The sequence below is a fragment of the Vicugna pacos genome, chromosome 7, assembly GCF_048564905.1.
Source record: "Vicugna pacos chromosome 7, VicPac4, whole genome shotgun sequence".
NCBI classification, from domain to species: Eukaryota; Metazoa; Chordata; class Mammalia; order Artiodactyla; family Camelidae; genus Vicugna; species Vicugna pacos.
Window position 1 is genome coordinate 79,351,180 of NC_132993.1, and position 24,045 is coordinate 79,375,224.

Sequence of the window (24,045 nt, forward strand, 5' to 3'; positions counted from 1 at the left end):
ATCCCCCAATGTTCACTGCAAAATGAGCTCCCACCCCAATAACATTCTTAGACTAGAAAGAAAGTCAGTCAAATAGAGAATGAGAATCCTGCTATAATAATAACAAAAAAGTTTTATACTACTAAGTGTTAATAATAGTTCATTTATTGCAGGATCATGACAGGAAAGGAAAGGGCGTGGACGTGACGTTGGTCTAACCCAGGCTCAGGTTACACAGTCAAGGTCAGAGCTGGCATAAAGCCCTCTGAAACTGTACCACAGTGGAGAGAAGTGGGGTCAGTTTTCACACAGTTCGAGTTAAATGTGTCTGGTTTTTGAAATACGCTTCGATTTTGACCATCTGTTGCCTAGAAACTGAAAGTTCACAACAATGGATAAAGTATTATATAAGAATAGAGACGTTTAGGGAAAAATTGTAAAGAACAGGAGTTATTTTAATTAACATTGATTATGGACATAAAATTTTAAAATTCAGAAATATATGAAAAGCTTCAGGGCACTACAGATACTTTTTTTCAGTATATCCACACGGATTATAGAAGGAAATCTGCTTATATATATCCTTCTATTAGTCTTGAGTTATCTATTTTGTGGCATGTTTATTCTTCATTTAAATTTTTTAAGTTTCTCAAGGATAATGCTCTTCTGAGATCCCTCTGTCTTTAATAATTGCAGTCACAAAACTGTCAACTGATTCCCTCAGCTGCTTTTCAAAATCTGCATGAATTTTGTTTTTCATCAACTTTTATGCTGGTACAAATTATACTTAACATTTTGCAAACACTTCTGTTACACTTAGAATGTGCTAGGCATTCTTCGAAGAACTTGATACATATGAACATTAACTCATGCTAATGCACTTTGCTGCTTTGAAAGAATTACTTTATTCCCCAACAGCATTTTACCTGCACTGCGAATCTTTAAAACAAAATCGAAGGGCAGATGCATCACTTCCCCACTTGGGGATGAGAAGATTGGGCTGATCAAGGTTATCAGCTGCCCTTTGACTCCAGCGCTATTCCAGGCTGCTGCAGAGACCCGGTCCCACATCTCAGGGAACCCTAAGATCTGCAGAGGAATTCCTGACATTCTGCAAGTGCTCCGTAAAAACTTAGCCCACGCAAGTATGTCCCTTAGTCCCTTATGAACCTAATGGATCCCTTTAAGGACGCTCTAATGGAAAGTTAGAGATCAAGGCTAAAAAGAAAACCAGCCTATAACGAGCTATGCTTTGACCTCGATTGAACTAAATCCGGGTTTGCACTTAGTTTTGCCACTTGCTAGCTGTCTCTCTGGGCAGTCAGTTCAGCTTGAGACTCCGTTTTTCATGCATAAAATGAGAGTAATAATACCTGGTAAGATGATCGTGAGTAATAAAGACAGGGAAGCTACTAAACAAAATACATTGGATACTCAAAGTGCAAATGGACATCATGCTGTTACTAATTACCATTAGTAATGATGTGTATCTGTGTAAAATTACTGTCATCAAGTATCCATCAGACCAGTTTGGTTGCCTTCAAAACGTGTAACTGGCTTCTTCAGGCTCCATTTCTATATGGTTTTGTTCTCCCTTAACCTTGAGTTACCCCTTAAGGCCCTCAAATCAAAGAGTAATTTGAGAGAGCTGCCCGTTTATATAGTATTCCTTAATAAAGGGGCACAGAAGTACTCATGTGCTGAAACATAGTGACGTGTAACTTCCCCCAACATAGCAAAAGAAAAGTAATCTTTTCTCACTCCTTACACCTCCATCACCAATGGAGTAGATCGGATGTGGTCCCAACATTCTCAAGCTCTGTGGAAGCTTGAGCTCACCTACTGTTTTATAAACAAAAGTCTGGAAAAGGTGACCTGGGATGTGTACCTAAAATAGGAGGCTAGATGTGGAAACCATTGTGGGGGACCATCCAGTGGGAAATACTGCCAATTATAAGAATCTTCTGTGCTGTATTTCATGAAGTGTCTTCTGCTAGGGGCATCTTAAATTTGCTGGTAAGGTACTGGACTTCTCCCAGGATAGGTGTACAATCTGAGCATAATCCTTATGGCTAGCCTTGCCCTGGCCTCATGATAGAAAGAGTTTACTTCCTCAATCCTTGACTTGGGGTTGACCATGTGTTGTGCTTCGGCCAAGGGGTGTATTAGTGCACAAAGCAAGTAAAGGCTTGAAATGTGCTTGCATGGTTGACTTGCTTTTTCTATCTTCCTGCCATTCACCGTGAAAAGGACAAGCTTTGGGCAGCCACTGGCCAAAGTGGATCGGAGACATGAGGAGTACACTGAGGCCCATCACGACTAACTTCTCAAAACCAGTGTTAAAAGAGAAATCATTAAAAGTCGCCAGAGGAAAAAGACATGTCGCTCACAGAGGAACGACCTAAGAATGAAAACAGATTTTTAAAAAAGTTTCTGCTCTTTGGCACAGGGTACTATGTTCAATATCTTGTAATAACCTTTAATGAAAATGAATACGAAAATGAATATATGTATGTATATGCATGACTGGGACACTGTGCTGTACACCAGAAATTGACACATTGTAACTGACAGTACTTTAATTAAAAAAAAAAAAGAATAAAAGCAGAGTTATCACCAGAAACAATGCGAGCAAGATGCTGAAGCAAAATCTTTGAAGGATTCTGCTCAAACTGTACACCTATACTGGGAGACGTCCAATACCTTAATTGTAAACTTAAGACGTCCCCAGCAGAAGTAAGTAGGAAAATTAGAGTAAGGCAAGGAAGAGTCCTCCCCTAGAGCTTTCAGAGGGAACACGGCCCTGCTGACACCTTGACCTTGGACTTCTAGCCTCAGAACTGTGAGAGAATAAATGCATGTGGTTTTAAGCCAACCAGTTTGTGGTGCTTTATGACCACAGCCCTAGAAATCTAACACAAAATCCCAGGAGTTTGCAGAAACTTACAAATTGGTTCTCATATTCATCTGGAAATTCAAAGAAGCTAGAATAGCTGAAATGCTGAAAAAGAAAAAGAAAGTTGAACGACTAACCCTAACCGATTCCAAGATAGTATAAGGGGACAGTCATCAAGATAGCGCGGCACTGTCTTGACGTAAAGGTGGGCCAACGGATCAGTGGAAAACCATCGAGTCCTGAAACAGAACCATACACGTACAGACAACTAATTTTCCACACAGACAGAAGAACAGTTCGGCGGAACAAGGCTACACTTTTCAACTAGTGCCCACCCGCATGTAAAGAAAGAAACTTCAACCCATTCTGACTGACTGTGGGCTTGAAATGCACTATTTTCCCTCCTGCCAATTTTCATCTTCATTCTTTCTGTCTTAAAAGAATGCTGACATGTTTACTTTGAATAAAAATATCAACTCAAAGAAGAGGCAGCTGGTCCAGATAGATGCCTCATGGGAGAGAGACGCCAAGGCGGTACTGACAACCAGGTGATGGACATGGGGAAGAGAGTGGTGCACACAGAGGTGACTGCAGGCTGGCCTCATCAGGACTGAGGAGATGAAAAGAGCCATCTCCTGAACCTATTTTGCAAGCTGAAAAATCTATTTCGGTTTGATTGGCTAGGGGAAAACAGGATGATCTCATGAACTTAAAACGTAAGACGCAGCCTCAGGCTGGAGAACAGAGATCTAAGAGCAGCGAAGTAAATAGTGCTGACTTGGTCCGGACAGTTACAGGATTTAAAGGCTGCTCTGATGTCTTGCCCTCCAGCACATCAGGGTGACAGGGGGGCCTGGAGGGATAATCTGGGACGTTCAAAAGATAATCCCTCTGGATTTGTAAATGGGACAGCAATATCCAAGAGAGGAAGTATGCAACATCATTGTTGAGAAAAGATCTAGGCAAAATAGTTGGGGTGAAAAATCCTAAAACCAGCAGTCGTCTCTTCCCCATTGCCACCTGACAGGGGAACAGGCAAGCAGAGACCCCACCCCCAGCCCTGCATCCCGAAGTATCCCTGCGCTTTTCATCACCTTTCTTGAAATTTTCAAGGTCACCCTCTGGTTGTGGGGACCAGTGACAGCTGGCAGGGCCATCCAGGCAGGACACCCCAAGTCTGCAGCAGGACCTGCATGGGTCCAGCCCCCCCCCGCTCCTCTTTGGAGCATTCTCTCACCCTACTCGCTTCGGAGGGTCCGTCATGTGCCCCAGGAACCTGGGACTCATATCCACCAGGTTGTCCTGGAACATGGTGGCCAGGTGCTTCCAAGAGGGCGGCGGCTGGTGAGCAGGCTGTTCTCACCAGGCAGCACTGCATCTCACCCACGGAACCTAGGGGATCGGCCACCAGGATGCTGCTGTGCTGGTGTTAAGTGCCTCAGATTGCTCATATGGAGACCCCTGCACCGCCCCTCACCAAATACTTGCTCAGGGCCACAATCGCTAAGGAAAGGCCTGGCGGGAGAGGAGGGTGAGCATCTGAATTAAAGTTAAGTCATCCAGTTAGCATAGAAAGCGGTGAAAACATTTTTTCAAAGAGAAAGAAAGAAACAACCTTGGACGTACACAAGTGTCTATGTGTATATATCCGTGATTTTTTTTTTTTTGGTCTTGATCTCCTGTTAAAATCCTATTTGCCACATTAGGTTTCCAGGGACATAATATCTTTCTAAATCTTCCTTTTTAAAATGTTTACCAAAACTCCATTTCCCAGGAACAAGGTATTTTGAGGGGAATGGGAGACTGAGAAACCCTGATTTAAACAAAGTAATCAGGGCTTCGGTTGCAGGACCTCTAAGAGCCTTGAACATGCCAACAGGAGCTTATGAAAAGCAAAAGGAAGTGCAGCCCCTCCCAGCCTCCCATGACCAAGGACCACCCTTTTCACAGCATCTCACGGGACTACGTGGAAAATGCTATTTTAAAAGAATAAGGCAGTTGTGTGCACGCAGACACACACACACACACACACACACACACACACAGAGCTTCTTTCTATTTCAGTTCCTGGGAGGAAAAAATAGGGAGGGATGGGTTTTTCCTTCTGCAGGTCCATTTCTGTAAACACAGAGCCAGAAAAGCAAAATCAGCCCTGTGGTCTTGACAATCAGGCATCTCCCTGTAAGCAGATACGGATACTTCCCAGAGAAGATTCTTGGAACTACCTATTTCCAGAATACATATGTACATTTATGGTTTGGGCCATTAGAGGGCTCTGTAGGCCAGATGGATTTCTGTTTCCAATCCCAGGACACACTCAAGAGAGAATTACCATGGTGACAAGGCTTGGGGTACAAAACACCCAAATCCACCAGAGATGAGGAATGTTTCACTCTTCACATCTTGAGCTTCTGGGTGGGATTAACACAAATGCTTTTTTTCCCCATTAAGCACATGATAAAAATAGCAAACTGGGGATATCAGCCTCTTTGTTAAATGTAAAATGACTCATTAGATGTTTTTCAAATATTAAAATAAAATTCAAGTGGACAACTCTATATTACTATAAATATCCGTATCTGTAAGAAAAGCTTTTCAAATACATCTCAGCTTTCGAGTCTCCAATATTCTGCCTTCTTGCAACTGGCATCTCATTTGCTCCTGGCATTTCTATTTCTGGTTTTCATCATTTCTCTGTGCATATCCAGGAGCATTATTGTCCAGATGAGACAATCCAATCACTTGTAATATGTGGATTGACATGTCATCTGATCAACACCTAACAGTAGAAGCACACATGGACACGTGTGTTAAATCCACCAATCCTAAATACGGAACAGTGTAAGTCACGCTGTTTTTAAATGAAGCAGTTACAAACGGTCAATCACGACATACATTTGACTCAGCTGGATATTTTCCTGGAAGAATTCTGTGACTCCTCCATGGTACTCTGTTCGTGGCCACAAATGCGTACCACGTGGAACTCCTGGTGGCCTCAAGCAGTGGTTCTCTTAGTGTGAACTCAAGACCTGCAGGGTTAGCATTCCCTGGGGGCTGGGCAGAAATGCAGGCTCTTGGTCCCCACCCCAGCTCTGCAGAATCAGAACCTCTGCTGGATGAGACCCGAGAGGGCGGAAGCAACGTCAACATTTACAGAAGCACAGCTACAAGGAAATTGTCAAGATGCTCCAGGAAAAGACAGCATCCAGCACTGGTGAGGTTTTAAACAAAACTAGATTATGTCACTCAATAAGGGAGGAAGTAGACTGAAATACAAATCCTTGCTTCATCCCCAAGTGCTTCAAGTTATGCACTGGGGTCCACCGGCCATGTTTCCTCTCATATACAGAAAAAAAATGATAGAAATTCCCTTCTGTCTCCTCCCCAAATTAAAAGAAAATAATGCAAATGAAGCTGAGCCTGAAAAATGCACCCCATAATGTCTCTGGTGGTCAGTTCTTTCTGAATCGCCCAGCAGGCTGACCGTAAGCTGTAAAAGGTACCAGTGGGGAGGTGCGTGTCCTTGGAGTCGGGCGTGCGGACTAGCCACGCCGGGGCCAGCAGCTCCACCAGAGGACCGTGTCAGCGTGGCAGCCACCGCTGCTCCAGCCGCGGCTGGAGACGTTTCTGCTTTAAGAGGCATGTCCTCCTCCCTCTCTCTGCCCTCCAGCCCTTGGCCTTGCCCGTCACTCCCACTCAGCAATACCAGCAGAAGTGAATGCTCTTAAAAGGACTCAGGGGGCCTCTTCTGGCATCTGTAACTTTAAAAAGTGCTTTGATTCTTCTTCCCCCTCCACTGTGAAGGACCCTCATGTGAGCCAGCAAACCGCAAAGAAAAACACTTTAAGAGATGGAACACTTTGGAAGCCCATCTTTACTTCGGAACTAGTCACATTTTCTCTACTTCAGTGGCCTCCGCTGCTGAATAGAGAGGTGTCCTCAGCTAAGTACACACGGCTTCGAGGTGACCATGTTCTCTATTGGTGATGACATTGAGAGGATGTTCCTGGAGGGTCCAGGTGAAAGCCACTTGAATGAGGGTATTATCACCCTAAAACACTCTCACTTACAAATCTGATGTAGCAAAAAACAGAACGAGCCATCAGAAATACTAACGTGGAAATGGAAACGTATCAAGTTGGTGCTGGGGCCACGACAGATGCTGGGTTAAGTTTGTTTGGCTCAAAGACAGTTACCCCTGATGGCATCTGCGTATCCACAGATACAGTGTGTCCATGCACTGATAGACACCCAGTTCCCCCTCCTCAAAGGAGCTGTTAAACACATTCCAAGCCCTAGTTAGCTTCCCAAACTTAGCATCTCATACAAACAACCAAAGAAGGAAAACTATCTAAAAGCACTGTGTCTGTCCATAACACCCTCGAAAGGGGCGAGAAATTACCATCTGCCACTGCACTGCTTCTGAGATTTTATTTGCTGAGCTCCCTGTTTTTAGAACATTATTTCTCTTATTACCGACAGGATGCGATTGCAACTGGGATGCTGTATGCAGTGTTGTTACTGACATACTCAGTGCTTGCACCCCTTGCAAAATGTTAATATTATTTCTGACCCTGAGAATACTGGGAGGAAATGGTACTGGCATATGTGACTTCTCTGGGGATGTTCCCTCTTAATAAAGAGATGGGTTTGACGGCATTAGGAGCAACTCTTGAGGTCAAGACTCTTCTTGAGACAATGGGACAACCAAGCTGGGACAGGTGTGCAGCCCACTGAGGGCAGCTGGAGGTGGAACAGCACAGTCAGATGTCTCTGAAAGCAGGGGGACCGCTGATGGCTCCATTTGCCAAGTGATGTGCATGGATACATTTGCTCCTGCTGGAGGTCAAGAGACTTAATGTTCACCTCATTGAATTTCGTTTTCCTATTCTCAACTAGGGAGCAACATGAAAGAAAGAATAAAAGGTGCAAACGTGAATTAGTACGAATTGACGTTCACCCAAGTGCCGGTGAAGTCACAGAAAAAGTGGGAGTAACTTCTGGCCACAATCAGGGGTTGGTTTCATCTATCAGACAGAATACTCCTGTCAATATTATGACCTGAAAAAAATGCTCAATAAGGTTAAGAAGAAAAGTCAGGAATACCTAACAATACAATCTGAGTTTTGTGAGGCAGAATTGATAAATATTAGAAAAAAAAAGAAAAGAAAATCAAAGGGCATTAGTAGCTATGTCAGAGTGATAGGATTTAAGTGATTATTAAAATTCTTCACTTTACACATTTCAGTATTTTCCCAACTTCCTATACTAAGTATGTACAACTCTTTAACAATCAAAAAGATGAGTCTTTTCAAATATACTGTACATCTCCCATCTGAGAACACTTCAGACATACTGAAACTATATTGTCGGCTCTAACACCTGCCACCTTCTTTAGAGCTGACCCCGAGGGTCCTCTGTCATGGTGCTTTCATGGGCATCCCAGCTCTGGACCGGGCACTCACCTGGGAAGGTGTCGTCACACTGATCTCCGGAACAAAGTTATCCTCGAAGAAACTGATGATGTTCTCCTGCTGCAGTTCCTTTGTTGGGGTGACTTTAGGGAGAGGTGGGACGGGAGGCCCTTTCCGGGTCTACAAAGCATCATACACAAACACACAGGAGTTAATTCAGCCAAAGACGACACAGGAGGCATGCAGAAATGTTATGTGAACACAGCTGGGCAAAGGGATTGATCACTGATTGTAATTTAGGTCTGCATAGAGATACAAGGCCACCTGATTGAGGCAAAGAACCCTTGCTTTAGGTGGCCCTCGAGCTCTGACAAGCAGCGGTCCAAGGAGCAAAATCCAGGCTCTAAGGCTCCATCCTTTTCAACACAGGTATGATATACAGGGTCACGGGCCAAGTACCTGCCTCTCAAGATAAATACCTTCTCTGAAGTCAACGGAAAATTATTTCTCGCTTCAGCAATACGTTCGATTTTTAGAACTGAAATCAAGCAAGCTTTTCACTGGAATCCGTGAGACCACCTATGGGCAGGACACATCCCACCCTGCCTTCCAGTGTTTTGGAAAGTCAGCGCTTTAGAGATCTGTCCACTATCTTCTTACAACTTCCCTTAGTTTCAACCATACACGAGGAAGTTTGAAGTGGAGACTCCAAGTTTCCCCATAGGAATTTCATTTTCACCGAAAGTAGGGAAGATAAGGGTGGCGATTTTTCTCTGTATTAATCTTTGCTTGGCTCTTTCTCTTTCTTGCAATCATTTGTTCCATACTCTTCTGTTGAGTTCACGTGCAATATACCATGGGTGACACAAAAAACGTGAAATGACATGCATTCATAGCCTTTTTTGGCTGTTTTTTGGCCCCGCTGCTACAAAGTGCTACAGGAGGGAGGCCTCATGGAGAAGGTAGGATGAAACAGGTGAGCATGCAAGCCCACGGAAGTTGAGATTGTGGAAAGATGTCTCAACACACTCAAGCAGAAGGTATGTGAAGAAATATAAAAAACCAAGTAAGAAAAGTAAGTTGATTCCTTAGAGATGATCACAATGCCCAAGTCTCACACCTCAAAGTCTCCCTAGTCGGAGACTCACATCACTGTCCCCACTCCATGGGATTATCCCAGATGGAGTCAACTTACCATGGGCTCTTCCAGTCCCCCAGTACCTGCGATCCCTTCCTACCTGTGAGGGTGACCGAGGCCGGGCTGGTGCAGGAGACGCAGGTGCCAGCGTGTGATTGGGACTAGCTGTCGGGCTCGGGATGGGTGATGGCTCCTCGGGCGGTGATGGGGTCTTTGCAATACGGAGGGGACCTGAGTCACTAGATGAACACAGGGAGTAAGCAAGGCGCCTTCTAAGGAATGGTACTTATTTCTCAGGGGCCTCCCCTTCCAGAGAAATCCTGAGGCAGAACAGGTTCTGTGGGTTATCTCCTCCTCAGTCCAGTTAATTCTGGTTATTAATGGGGATGGGATGCTGGGTACCATTTATCGTCCACTGTGCACCAAACCCCATTCATAAATTATCTCTAAGGTCACCAGACCCATGCACGATTGTCCCCACTTTACAGGTAAGTAAAAGGGGCAAGAAGAGAATAAAAATTCCTAATGTCACTGGGCAATTTAACAGATCTGAATTCAGGCTTTGGTAATGCAAACCCCTGTTCTTTCTGCTGCGCCAGCCAGGCTCTGCAAGGATCTTCCAAACATAAACTGAATTAATGGGACTAATTTCACTTTTAATTTATAGGAGAATCTCGCTGTGGCATCATCTATAGAAAACCCTACCCCCAAAATTACAAGTTGGATATTAAAATGCATCCCTAGGATAGTGTTAATTAAGATTTTGCAGGAGTGCTTTCTGATAACATTCAGAAACGAATTCGTTATTTCTCTTTCTACACCTTAGAGAACAATAACTCAACTCAGACACGTTGAAGTATGCAAATTATGTGATGGATGAGAGTCCGCAGTGTTTACTGAGAACCCACCACATTCCCGGCACCGGGCCGGATGCTCGCAAACAACCCAAATGCAATGGCTAAGACAGCACTCGGGACACATCCTACTAAGAATTTCTAAACACTACAGATTGAGGGAACACGATCTGCACCCCAAAATGAGCATGTACACAGCAGCATGGTCTACGTACTCAAGGGGTCGGGGGAACGGGTCCCCTGGAGAGGACACGGACACAGCGCATGATTGGGGCCGTGCCAGCAATCATGACCTCTGTTGGGAAGCACAGCCCCCCATCTATGCTTAACGGAGACGCCACCGAGCTCACTCACCACCTCGATCTGCCGAAGAACGTTGGAAAAAACGAGAGGAACATTTGTTAAGTGGTCGTGGCCCCACTTTCTCTTCAATTTATCTGACTCAGCAACATCGAAATTTCCAGATGTGCTTGTTCCTTTCACCTCTGCATAAGGGAGCCACCTTTTCCCATGCACTTCATTTCTACATCACCCAAATGTCATTTTGATACTCTTATCACAATTCTTTGTTGGTTTCCAGATCTGTATTGAAATACTGTATTGGAAACAGCAGCTCCACCCCTTTGGTGTGTATTTTTAGGCAGTGTTCTTTCCCTTAGAAAAAGAAGGTGTGCTTAATGCTCACTTAGTATGGCAACCACAGCAGGGACTGCAGGTACAGCTAGAACAAAGGGTGTCAATGAGAACACTGCTATTTCCAGAGAGATCCAACCAGTAATGTATGGAGGTGGTGGTGCCTGTGTGTATGTGTGTGTGTGTGGTGTATATGTGTTTCTATAAATGCATGTGTATATATTGATGCTAAAATTGTAAGTATAGACTGTCAGGACTTCATATTACCTTACAAGATGTTTAGTTCACTAGCACCTTTTGATTTTTATTGACTTAAAAAAATGAGATCTTTAACCAGAGAGGTTACTGAACTTACTGAAGGAAGACAAAGCAAGTTAACTGCAGAGTCGTAAACCTGAAGGCTGGGTCTTCTGACTTCCAACCCAAGCCTCGCTACCTGAGCACATAATGTCTGAGAAGGAAGGAATAAAAAGGATGTGCAAATCACAGGAGAAAGCTGGTGTGAAGCCCAGCCCCGGCCATGTAGACCCTTCCCCTACGGATCACTGGGCCTTTGGTACATCCGACCGGCATGCTCAAAATAAAGCCAAACCAATATTCAATAAAACCCAAGCAATGCAGTGCTTGCAGGGTCAAGGTCAAGTTAGGAGGTAAAATGGTGGTGAGGTCTCACCTACTTCTTCTTTCCTTTCCCCAAATGGATTCATTAGAGGTGTCAACACCAGCAAGAAGTATCAGGACTAATTGTTAAGTCTGGGGAAGTCCTCTTTTCTCCAAATAAAGTAACAAGTGGACAACCAGAAATTAACACCATTTCTGGGAAGCAGAGAGAGGTTGACAGCAGCTCTTCTGTGACACAGGGATACATCTGAAGGCTAAAAGTCAATGTAAAAGGACAGAACCAAGGCTGCTGTCAGCCTATGGATGGACAGGCTCCTCAGTTTTGGATCTTTGTAGGGTAAGTAACAGAGTATAGGCTGGTACAGACTGCAGAAATTGCAACAATCCTTGCCTGAAAGGTGCATGGTGTTGAACTTGGCTCTGATGAACGTGGCTTACCTGGGAGCTCCTTGAATGGTGAAGGCCTTGTCAGCATGCTGGTCGCCCAGTTTCGTCATGACTTCATACAGTTTGTGGCAAAGCTAAGGGAACAGAGGCCATTTGTCTATTAGCTGCAAGTCATTCTGCAGCCAACTCAAACTATTGCCCCCAGATAGGAATTGTTTATTGAAAAGCTAAGAATTTTACGATAGTATGGATGGTCAGGCTAATTTAAATTCTGAATAGGGTCTAATTTAAAATTGATGTCCAATTTGTAAGGCCACAAACACAAATAAACTTCATATATATATATAATGTATGTATACACACACACATGCACAGACACACACATCTATATATACATATATATCAGAGTACCGAGCAGAAGACAAAAATCTTATTGTTTACATTGATTCAATTAGAGATAAAGTCATCCCACCCCCCTGCTGAACTAAGAAAACATCAGTGATGAGAGAGCTGCTGACTATTTGAATTTTTGGACACCAGTTTTTCCTCAGCCTCAAGTCTCACTTAAAAATCCAATTTTAAAAACAGACTTAAAAAAAAAAAAAAAGACAGTGAGACTGTAACAAGCAGGCAGCAACTCATGAGAGCACAAACCAAAATCTTTTACCAGATACACAGAACCATGTGGTCATTACCCAAAAATGTAGAAATATTACTGAGAGTAATAACACACTGTTAAAAGAAACATGCAGGAGAGTAAATTCTTTGTATGATGTGGTACCACTTCATTTGCTTCCAGAATGAACGTTCATTTTCTTTATGTTCCATAAGTAAAAATAATCACCATTACTCACCACCGCAATTTCCTTATGAAACTTGGCCTCTAGGCTAGAGACGTTTTTGAACGTATTGACATAAAATCCAACTCGTCTGCCGTGTAGAAACACAAAGAGAAAAGAAGAGACAGGAAAGATCGGTCAGCAAAACTGTATTTTTAATGGCAATGACATATATTAAAAACAGGTTTTCTTTACATAATTTTGAAGAACATTGGATTAAATAAACTACTTAACCCAAAGTACGCCCAACCTTTCCTGATCTGTTAGTGAACAAAAAAACCATCTCCTGGTGTAGAGCACAGCCTTTCCTAAAATGTGGTTAATACCTTAAGAAATGGTTCTCACACTTGAATGTGCATCAAGATCACTTGGAGGTTTGTTTCCGATTCAGTAGGTCTGAGATGGGGACTGAGAATCTGAATTTCTAACCAGCTCCAGGTGATATTCATGCTGCTGCTGCTTCAGAGAGAACATTTTTGGAACCACTGCTCTAAGAATTTGTATTTTAGATAGGTATCTTGTAAAGGTTTTGAGATAGAGAAGTTTATTCTTAATTTTTACCAAATTTAAGTGGTCTGGTTTGGGTATCCTATCTTTGGACTGTGAAATTTGATGGAGGGAAATAAAAAAAAAAAACCCTACAAATTAATTACAATTCTTCAGCTAAAGTTAGAGTGTGCTTTCACTGAACAAGTCAAAACACCTGCTATTCATCCACAATACTTCAACCACGTTTGTAAAACAAAGTCATGGTCGGGGGGCGGGGAGGGGGGGCGTCCTATGACATGAGCAAAGTCCCCTCGGTCTTCATTTTTAGGTCCCTAAGGGTAAACACACCAGTCAGCTCAGTGGATTCAGCCCAGTATCCCCAGTATAAGCGCCCTCTGCTCTAAATGTAGGCTCTTTGGACTCTACATTAATTCAATCCTTCTGAACCCATCCGAGGAAATGACTATCTTGATTTAATTCATGCTCTTTTTTCAATGACCTTCTCAAAAATAAGTCCAGAATCTTGATTGGTTAATTAGATTCTAAATCTCAATCAAGAGAAAGTAAGGACTGAGGCACAGAGAGTTTCATTTTCCCAGGTCATGCAACTAATAAGTGGAGAAACAATATTTGGATGCAAAAGGAGGAAAATGCAATAAAAAAAAAGCATGGAATGTTTGCCAAGAAATCTGTGTAAGCATGAATATTGTTATTCCTGTGTTTTCCCATAAATTAGGTGATTTAGAATTTTAATAAAGTAAAAGCTAGAAGTTCAGTTTAGAGATTCAGAGATGAAATAATAGTTTCGTGCTAAATCCATCCTACCAATAAGATTTACTTTTTCTATGGCTTAACCTGTATCTTAAATTCCTACCATGCTTCACTTAATCTTTTTTTTCTTTATAGGATTAGTTTATTTGGGTTTCCTTCACCTTTTTATTTTTCAGCCTTATTGAGATATAACTCACAAATAAAACTGTAAGATATTTAAAGTGTACATCATGGTGACCTGATACAGGCATACACTGAAAGAATTCCCCCATCTAGCTAAACACCCATCACCTCACATATTTATCTTTTTTGGTGAGAACATTCAAGTTCTATTAGCCAATTTCAATTATATAACACAGCACTGTCGACTACAGTCATGATGTTTTACACTGGGTCCTCAAAACTCATTCATTAGAGTGCAAAGTCTGTACCCTTACCAACCTCTGCCCACTTCTCCCACCCCCAGCACCTGGCAACCACTTTTCTACACTGTTTCTATGTGTTTGCCTTTAAAAAAAAAAAAGATACCGCATGTAAGTGGTAACATGCAGCATAACATGCATCATCAGAATGACAGGGGATAACAAACGTTGCTGAGGATGTGGAGAAAAAGGAAACCTTGTGCACTGTTGGTAGGAACGTAAGTTGGTGCAGCCACTATGGAAAACAGTATGGAGGTTCCTCAAAAAGTTAAAAATAGAATGGCCACATGATCCAGCAACCCCACTTCTGGATCTATATCCAAAGGGAATGGAAAGAGGATCTCAAAGAGATATCTGCACTCTCATGCTCACTGCAGCATTATTCACAATAGCCAAGATATAGAAACAATCCAAGTGTTCATCAACTGACGGATGGATAAAGAAGATGTGGTATACAGACACAATGGAGTATTATGCAGCCTTGAAAAAGTAGGAAACCCTGCCATTTGTGACAAGATGTATGGACCCTGAGGTCATTATGCTAAGTGAAATAAGCCAGACAGAGAAAGACAAATGTTTCACTTAATGTTCTTTATCTATAGTGATCACGTGTCCCTGAATCCACCTACTTTTTCTTTTAATTGATTTAAAATACAGTTTATCCTTGAACAACACAGGTTTGAACTGCGCAGGTCCACTTACACACAGATTTTTCCCAATAAATACAGCGTGTGTATTTTCATTTTACAAATCTTGAAATTAACTAAGTGTGGGGAAAACTTTGTGTTGAATAAGAGATCAGAATATCTGGAATCAAAAGCACTAGGGTTTGAGTCCTCACTCCAGCCAAACTGTTTCAGTTTCCTGCCCTTGGGTGAGTCAGTTATCAATCCCTTTGTCTTTGAGGAAGGAGTAGCAGTACTCAGATTTTAGACTGTATGGGGGCAGTGCCCCAAGCCCCTGAGCTGTTCAAGAGTCAACTGTAATATACATAATCATGCATATATCTGTGTATATACAAATACACACACACACATATTAATAAAGAAAATCCTGGCGCAGTGTGTTTGGGAAATATTAAGTCCTGTGAGAGATGAGAGCCAGGTGAGGCAGCCCTGTGCTCGGGGGCAGAGGACCTCCCAGACCACGAAGCACGCATTTATTTGCAGGCGATGGTTACTTGCAGCCTGTGGACGTGTTTGACCCGGGGAAAGGAGAGGACTTGGCCCCGTATTTGAGGAAGGGCTAAGGAGGACAGAGGCTGGATGGGAGAGGAGAGACTGCACGTGCAGGTGTCCTGACAGCACTGCAGAGGGACCGAGCTCACTGTGCTGTTTGCAGAGAAGTCTCCCTGGGGCGCTTTAAGTGGCAACCCAGGATCCCTTCTCTAGAAGCCCAGTCATCCAGGCAGTCATTCCCCGTTCAATCACTCGGCAAAGAGCCTCTCTAGCTCTGGGAGCCTGCCCTGAGGGTGGCCGAAAGTGGCTCCAGGAACTGACAGTTCAGCTGGAAAAGCACCAGAGGACTGAAGAATGAGCATAGGCTCCATTCATCCCGGTGAGAGAAAGAAGCAGATTTCAAAACAGCACATGGATGCTAAAGTCACCATACACGAGCAAATATCGAACATTGGCAGATACGGACAGAAACAGCTGAAGGAACTGGGAGGAGAGAGGAGCAACCAGCCCTGCGCCAGCTGCAAACGTCTGCTTGAGAGGACAGACTCAGGCTGCCCAGAGGGATGGGTCAGCCTAAACATACCAAACCTTGAATACATTTCGCAAAAACAAGAATCCCCATTCATCTTTAACTTCTCTTTCCTGACACACAGCATATCTTAGCTTGTTTACACCAATGATTATTTAGAGAAATAATTGGCACCGTAGTAGAAAAAAATCCCTTATTTAGAATGACTAAACAAGCATCTACAATTTTATAATCTTTTATTGTTTCCTTCTTAGAACTTGGAAACTAAAGCAACCAGGATGGATTTAATTTAGAAAAAAAAAAGTTCAAGATTTTGATGCATCTTATATAGTGATTCTCTCCAGTTTATGAAATCAGAGATTCTTTCAAAGTGGGGACTGCCTTCGACTAGATCACTGGTACAAGACCAGCAGATATAACAGCAGTTGGTATAGACCAGGCATGCAGTACATATTCCATGAATGAATGAGTGAAGAATGAATGAATGAACAAGCAAATAAACAAACCAATGATTGAACAAATTTGGCATTCGTTCCACTGGAAGGGTGCATTCTGACCATAACCTTGGCTTGTGAAAAACGAGCAGTAAGAGATACATTCAGAACGAGTGCTCGGCTCCGAATTCTGATATTATCTGCTAGGGAAGTTTCATTTCAGAAGTTCTTCATAAACACAGGATTTACAGACATCACCATTTCCCCAGAGGACTTCTCTGAAGCATCCTCAGGTCCCTTCTGGTTAGCTGCCAAGACCAACTTGATTTCCTTACTAAGACGTTTCTGTGTTCTTGGCAACAGTGGAAAGGACTCACAGCTGAGCATCCAATGGCCACCGCCTGCCAGCCAGGACGTTCCCCTCTCTGCACTGCCCTGAAACCTGCCTCCCCTGGGAACTGGTCACCGTTTCCCCCGAGCCCCCTGCAAAGGAAGAGGCATGCTCTGCCATCCCTTTTATCACCTGTACAGAAGCACCTTTACCTTGACCATAATGATGGTAACTCTTCTTGTAGGTCAACGTTAAACTCTTCAAACACTTTCTGTGCTTTCTGAAATTCCTCTTCTGCCTACAAGTGACACATAACATGTTTACACTGAAAAGAAAAATCACATAAACACACACGATTTCTAGTCACACCAGCATCATTTAATACAAAATAGAATTTGCTGTACGAGAACATTTGGGGAAGGAGAAAAATCTGGTTAAAATCCTCAAGAATTTTTTCAATGAAAGTGAAATACTAAGTCTTATTTTAAAAGAAAAGCTAGATTGATTACAATGGTCTGGTTGCTTTCACAGTCTCTGGCGGATTCATTCATTCTACAAAGATGCATTAACGGCCTGTCACATGCACAGCTCTGACTGGGATACTGGACGTGGATGCTTCCCCAAGAAACTCCCCATCTGGTGGGAAGTCCAAATAATTACACCACAGGAGAGAGCTGATAAGCTGCCATGGAGCATGCTACTGGGGGAGACGCACAGAGAACAGAGAAGGTTCCAAAGGGAAGGGAGATATTTTAACTTGACACTGAGTCTTGAAGAGTTAGCAAACATTGTTGGCTAAAGAAGATGGTGAGGAAAGGACTGCAGTACGTAAAGGCTCCTTGGGTTGAATTCCAGCTCACTGACCGTGCGGACTTGTCAGGTTGCTTCACCGTTCTGCAGCTCAGGTACCTCACCCACAAAATGGACAGAGCACTGCCCCCCTCACAGGTGTGGGGAGTATTAAGGAAAGACGATGTAAGGGAAGTGGTGAACATGGTGCCTAGCCTCTCTGGGAGTCGTGCAGAGGGGACCCCTCATCGTGGCTGCTCAGGGACTGGTGTGTAGGTCAGGGAGGCTCTAGCTTAGGATGTGTGTGTGGAGGAAGGACAGGAGGGGAAAGAGAACTTGAGGGTTGACAAGGATGGAGGGTGAGTCGTAACCAAACTGCGAAGGCCGCACACGCCAGGCAAAGGAATTGAGAGTTTCTTTCTACAGGCAATGGGAGCCAGTAAAAGACCAGAGTCGTGGAGAAACTCCATCTGGAAGGCCACTCAGGCAGTTGTGTGTAGGGAGACGGGAGGAGATAAGACTAGAAACAAAGCAGACTGTTAGCAGGTGTCTTCAGTGAGTTGTCAGTAAATGACTGACACACATGGCTAAAAAAAAAAAGCTCCTGAAATGGGTTTTCTAAAAGAAAATAAATGATATGAAATTTGTAGCACATAACTGCATTCTCTATCACAAGTTGTGTCGGAGAATTTCAAACTTGATTTTCTAGCTGAATCTGCATTTTGGCATCAAGTAGGACCCCCAACCGTGGGAAGAGTGTGGGCAGACTTCGTATTTTCTTTGATCAGGCAGTATTGCTGGGGTCGAAAGTTTGTGACGATTAAAATGAGTGAGTCAGTGTTCCCCACATGAACTCTGCAATGACCTGAAAACCCTTACTGTTACTTAAAAATTATGGAAAGCAGCCCATGAGCACCATGTTTCAGTTTAAATTCCGTCCTGATTCCAATGTCCGTGAAAAAGGAAAGACTTCATTGTAAAAAGCAAAGTCGCTGTTGGTCCCAGAACACGGAGAGTGGGGACTACAGTGGGAGGGGCCCTACCTTAGAGATGCGGCTCTCATCCTTCCTCTTGGAGCTCTGCAAAGCCTCCAGGTGGTGGCGGGCGCTGTCGTAGTCCACTAGCTTCCTGCTGCGCTTGGCGATGCGATTCTGCCAACAGGGAGACACGTACACTAAGAAAGAGACTCGATCCTAGATTCTCCTCCTGATTGCCAAGGGCCTTTCTTGTCCAGAGCAGCGGAGGCTCCTGACTGGAGCTGGAGGTGAGCCAGAATTTCAGGAGGCAAACGATCCCTGGAAATCAGGCTACAGCCCCCGAGCCTCTATGTGAAAACCACTAGGTAGGTATCTCCCCTTCTGATAATAATTCAGCCAGTCCTGCTGCACTGAAGGCAGAATTTGCAGTCAAACACCAGAGAAGTTTCATAATTGGCTGAGGTAAGCAGGTAAACCTCTATTCTAAATCTTTGTTCCATTTTGAAGATAGTAGCAGACTATATTAGGACCTGGTTTTTAAATTCCAGTGACACACTAACAGCAGTTCTATAAATCAGATTTATTTCCTAAGAAATCCTTTTCCCTAGAAGTGTTCATCAGTCCTTTTGTTCATTAGAAATATCTGAGGAGCCTTAAAAATATATTGATTCCTAGAGACTTCTGTTTCCAGTTAGGACACAGAGAGCTGCAAAACCTGTTACTCCCACATTAACAGCCTAAATGTCCATCAAGCGATGACTGGATAAAGAAGCTGTGGTATATTTATGCAATGGAATACTACTCTGCCATAAAAACTGACAACATAACACCATTTGCAGCAACATGGATGTTCCGGGAGAATGTCGTTCTAAGTGAAGTAAGCCAGAAAGAGAAAGAAAAATACCATATGAGATTGCTCATATGTGGAATCTAAAAAAACCAAAAACCAAAAAAAACATAAATATAAAACAGAAACAGACTCATAGACATAGAATACAAACTTGGTTGCCAAGGGGGTGGGAAGGGACAGACTGGGATTTCAAAATGTAGAACAGATAAACAAGATTATACTGCACAGCACAGGGAAATATATACAATATCTTGTGGTAGCTCACAGCAGAAAAAAAAATGTGACAATGAACATACGTATGTTCATGTATAACTGAAAAATTGTGCTCTACCCTGGAATTTGACACAACTTGTAAAATGACTATAGCTCAATTAAAAAAAATGCAAAAGAAAAAAGAAAAAAATCTGGATAATCTATAAGAGCAGAGTTTTCGTGACTGCATCAGAGACATGAAGCCGCAAGTCAAGAAAGTAATCTGAATTCCAAAGAGGGATAAGTCCCTCCAGGGAGAGATGAGACACTCAAACCATCTCACCTTTGACAGGTAAAAGTTGTGGCCACCATACCAGAGGGCAAGAGGTCAGCTAAAATTTTAACAAATTGCTGAAGCTCTAGTATGGGCTAATGTGTCAGTCTGGGAGGGATAGTGGGGTGTCCCAGACACAAGGGGAAGTTGCATGTATGGGCAAGCTCTTTCCTTGGGCCGTCAGGGGATGATGCTAAGAGAATGTCTGGGGACAAGATACTCCCTTGCATTGCAGGTGAGAACGAGGTGACCTATGATCACTAGAGGGTAGAGACAAAGCCCTGCCTATTTCCTCGGACACTGTTCTCTTTACAAAGCAAAAGCCTTAAGCAGCATGAGGAGGAAGCAACAAATCCTTCTGCCCACAGACACCATGCAGAAACCCACCAATTTCGGGGAAGGAATAGAAGCAAAATCAGTCTGGCTCTAGGAGTCCCTTTGGCCCCTAGGATCGTCAAAAATAACTGTTACACACAAAAGGGTAGGAAAAAAATATCTGCCGAGATGGGAGGAGAATAAAAGGTTCTTGGCCCCAAGATCTGAGTCCTGTAACAAGAAAAAGTCTGTTCTCACTTGGGCAGGGGCAGGAAGCTCTTGCGCAAGACCAACCTCACATAGGAGGCTGAATTTGCTTAAGACAGGTCAGGAAAGTAAAATATGAAACAGCCTCGCTCCTGCTCAAAGTCCGGCACTGAGTGACACGCAACAGCCGCCTACCCCTGGAGGAAGGGCAAGTGTATGGAGAGACCCTCTGCCATGCAGGCATCCAAGGACACCTGAAGTCCAATGGCGAGTGGGAGCACTGAGAAAAACTCTCTGGCATCCAAGGGCCCACCCTATGTGGGTCGAGGAAGAGGCAAAAACTAGACCTCCACCCCAGGGTCTGAGAACAAAATAGATGTGAGGCTCTAAGCACAAGGTATCAGCAGCCCGATTCCAAGGAATCTGAAAGGCAGAGTGCCCTGAAAGTGACAAGAGCAACAGCAGAACCCCAGTCCAGCTCCAGCTGCAATCTGATCGATTGGAATGCTCACACTAAATGGCCTGACAAAAAGGCATGCCGGTTTCCAGACAAATACCACTTCAGCCTTCACTATTCAATACATGGTGGCACTCAGTCAAAAAGTCTGAAACACACACATTAAAAACAGAAGAACAGCCCAGGAGAAAAGACAAAGCAATCAACAGAATCAGACGTAGACATGACCCAAATGTTGGAAGCGTCAATCAGTGATTGTACAATGACTATGACTAACATGTTAAAGTGTCTAGTTGGAAAGGCTAGACAAAACACACAAACAGATGGGGAATTTCAGCAGATACACGGAAACTTGAATAGCCAATTGGAAATCAAATGGAAATGCTAGAAATTGAAAAAGCACATATCAGAGAGGAGAAATTTCTTCACTAGACCTAAAATAGCTGAGAAAAGAAACAGTACAGTTGAAGATAAATCAAGAGAAATTATTTCCATTGATACACACAGAGAAAAAAGGTTAAGAAAAAAGCAGAATCGAGCATACAAGACCTGTAATACAATATTAAATATCATATAATCTAACAGTATAATTGGAGTCACAGAAAGAGATGAGAGGGGGAGTCAGAAGAAACATTTGAAGACGTAACGGCTGAGAATTCTATTAAGTAAGGAAAACATCAAAGTACAGATCCAAGAAACTCACAGAATCCTGAAAGGCGTAAATACCAAACAACACACAGCCAGCTCTATCATAGCCAAACTGCTTAAAATCAAGAATCAGAGAAGACTCGGGGGAGGGTACAGCTCATGTGATAGAGCACATGCCTAGCAAGCATGAGGTCCCGGGTTCAATCCCCAGTACCTCCTCTAAGAGTTAATAAATAAATAAACCTAATTAATCTGTTCCCCTCAAAAAAAAAACTAAATAAAAAAAATTATCACATTAAAAAAAAAAGAATCAGAGAATACTAATCTTCAGAAACTACGCAAGTCAGAACGCAATGGAATGGCATCTCTTCAGCCCTGAAAAATAAAAAATCAAGAGCAATCTTAGAATTCTATTCCCAGCGAAAATACCTTCCAAAAGTAAGGTGAAATAAAGATTTCTTTAAAAGACCAACAAAAGCTGGGACAACTCCATTGCCAGAATAAGAATTTTCATACACAAGTGAAACTGCACAAAGAAATGAGAATCAGAGATGGCAAAAATCAAGGTAGACAAGATTTTGGTTTTTTCCTTTTAGTTGCTTGAAAAGGTAACTGATAACCTAAGGCAAAAACAGAAACACTATATTGTGGGCTTCGCAACTTCTGTAAAGGGAAGATATGACAACAGCAGCACAGAGGAAGAGAGGAAAGAGCTGGAAGTCCACTGCTGTAAGGTTCTCAGACTGTGCATAAAGTGCTATGATATTACTTGAAATCAGGTATGATGAGTTAAAGATGCACATTGTAAACTGCAGGGCAGCCACTAAAAACTAAGTTAAAGAGGAACAACTAATATGCAAATAGTGTAAAATATACTGATTCCTGGGCCCCAGACTAAGAGATTCTGGTTTCATTAGTCTGAGGCAAAGCCCAAGCACCGGTCCTTTTTTAAAAAAAAATCCCCAGTGGTCCAGTTATGCCCAGATAGTCTAATACTGAAAACTGCTGCAGAAAAAGATCCTTAAGTAACTTTAAATTTGATATAGTCAGAAGAAGGAAAACAATAATAATATAAAAGTTCATGGCTTACAACATAAAAAAGAATAAAATAATGTCATTTGCAGCAACATGGATGGACCTAGAGATTGTCCAAGTGAAGTAAGCCAGAAAGAGAAAGAAAAATACCATGTGGTATCACTCATATGTGGAATCTGAAAAAAGAAAAAAAAGGACACTATGAACTCATCTACAAAACAGAAACAGACTCACAGACATAGTAAACAATCTTATGGTTACCGGGGGAAAGGGGCTGGTGGGAAGGGATAAATCTGAGAGTTTGAGATTTGCAAATGTTGGCCACTATATATAAAAATAGATTAAAAAAACAAGTTCCTTCTGTATAGCACAGGGAACTGTATTCAATATCTTGTAATAACTTCTAATGAAAAAGAATATGAACATGAATTTATGTACGTATATGCATGACTGGGACATTGTGCTGTACACCAACAATTGACACATTGTAACTGACTGTACTTAAAAAAAATGATCATGGCTTACAAAATATAATCCATAATCCATGATCCTCAGTAACACATAATGTGGATGTGTCAGGGATCTTCCCATTTTACAAGTAGGGAACATGAAATTGCATGAGATGAACCTCTAACTTGTCCAGGATTGCTCAGAAAGTCTGTGGCAAAAATGAATTTGATATCAGCCCCGCAGCCAGTGCCAGGAGTAGGGGGAGGCTAATGAGACACCGTGGGCACAAAATGTGAGAAGGCCCTCCCTCTTGGGGTCATGTTCGAGCAGGGTCAGCCATCCAATCAGGTCTCCTTATATTTTGAACCCATACTTACCTCTCTCAGCCCCAGCCCTGTTCCTGACTCTTGGTTGGTATTCCTTCTAACACCGCCATATGACTCTGTCATTTAACTAGTGCCACTCTGTGCTACTCCTCTACACCCTCTTCAGCAGTGGTGACAGGTGGGTGGGGCAGTTACTCTCATTTAGCTGCTTCTGACCCCTTTCACTTTACCCTCTGACCCAACCACTTCCAACTGGTGTTCGTGGAGAGCAGACTGACATCACATTCACCTTACGGTCTCTGATGAATGAGCCTGGCCAGAGTAGAGAGGAGATCTTCAATAAAGGTTAGTGGATAAAGTGTGCTGAGGTGACAAAGCGCATTATTTTTAGCAGATATCTAGCTGTCACCCTCCAAGGAGCACTGTCCCTTGAGGCAGTGGCCTTGTGCAATGCAACGGAAACGCTTAGAAAGCTCTGCTTTGTGGACGTGGGTGGGGCATCTCTTTTATTATCTTCAAAGAAGCAAATCAGGATTCTTTGAAGATAAAT

At 42.9% G+C, this 24,045-nt stretch overlaps 1 protein-coding gene across 2 annotated transcripts in view; it reads right to left on the minus strand.

Annotated features, from left to right (window-relative positions):
* Positions 1-24,045, minus strand: part of AMPH (amphiphysin) — a 156,284-nt gene that overhangs the window by 42,203 nt on the left and 90,036 nt on the right. For both annotated transcript variants that reach the window (XM_006198527.4, XM_072965232.1), the window contains exons 6-11: positions 18,748-18,855; positions 17,128-17,213; positions 12,777-12,852; positions 11,974-12,056; positions 9,528-9,666; positions 8,341-8,469 (exon numbers count right to left, since the gene is read on the minus strand). In XM_006198527.4, the coding sequence (XP_006198589.2) occupies positions 8,341-8,469; positions 9,528-9,666; positions 11,974-12,056; positions 12,777-12,852; positions 17,128-17,213; positions 18,748-18,855 (621 nt within the window). The remainder of the gene's footprint in view (positions 1-8,340; positions 8,470-9,527; positions 9,667-11,973; positions 12,057-12,776; positions 12,853-17,127; positions 17,214-18,747; positions 18,856-24,045) is intronic.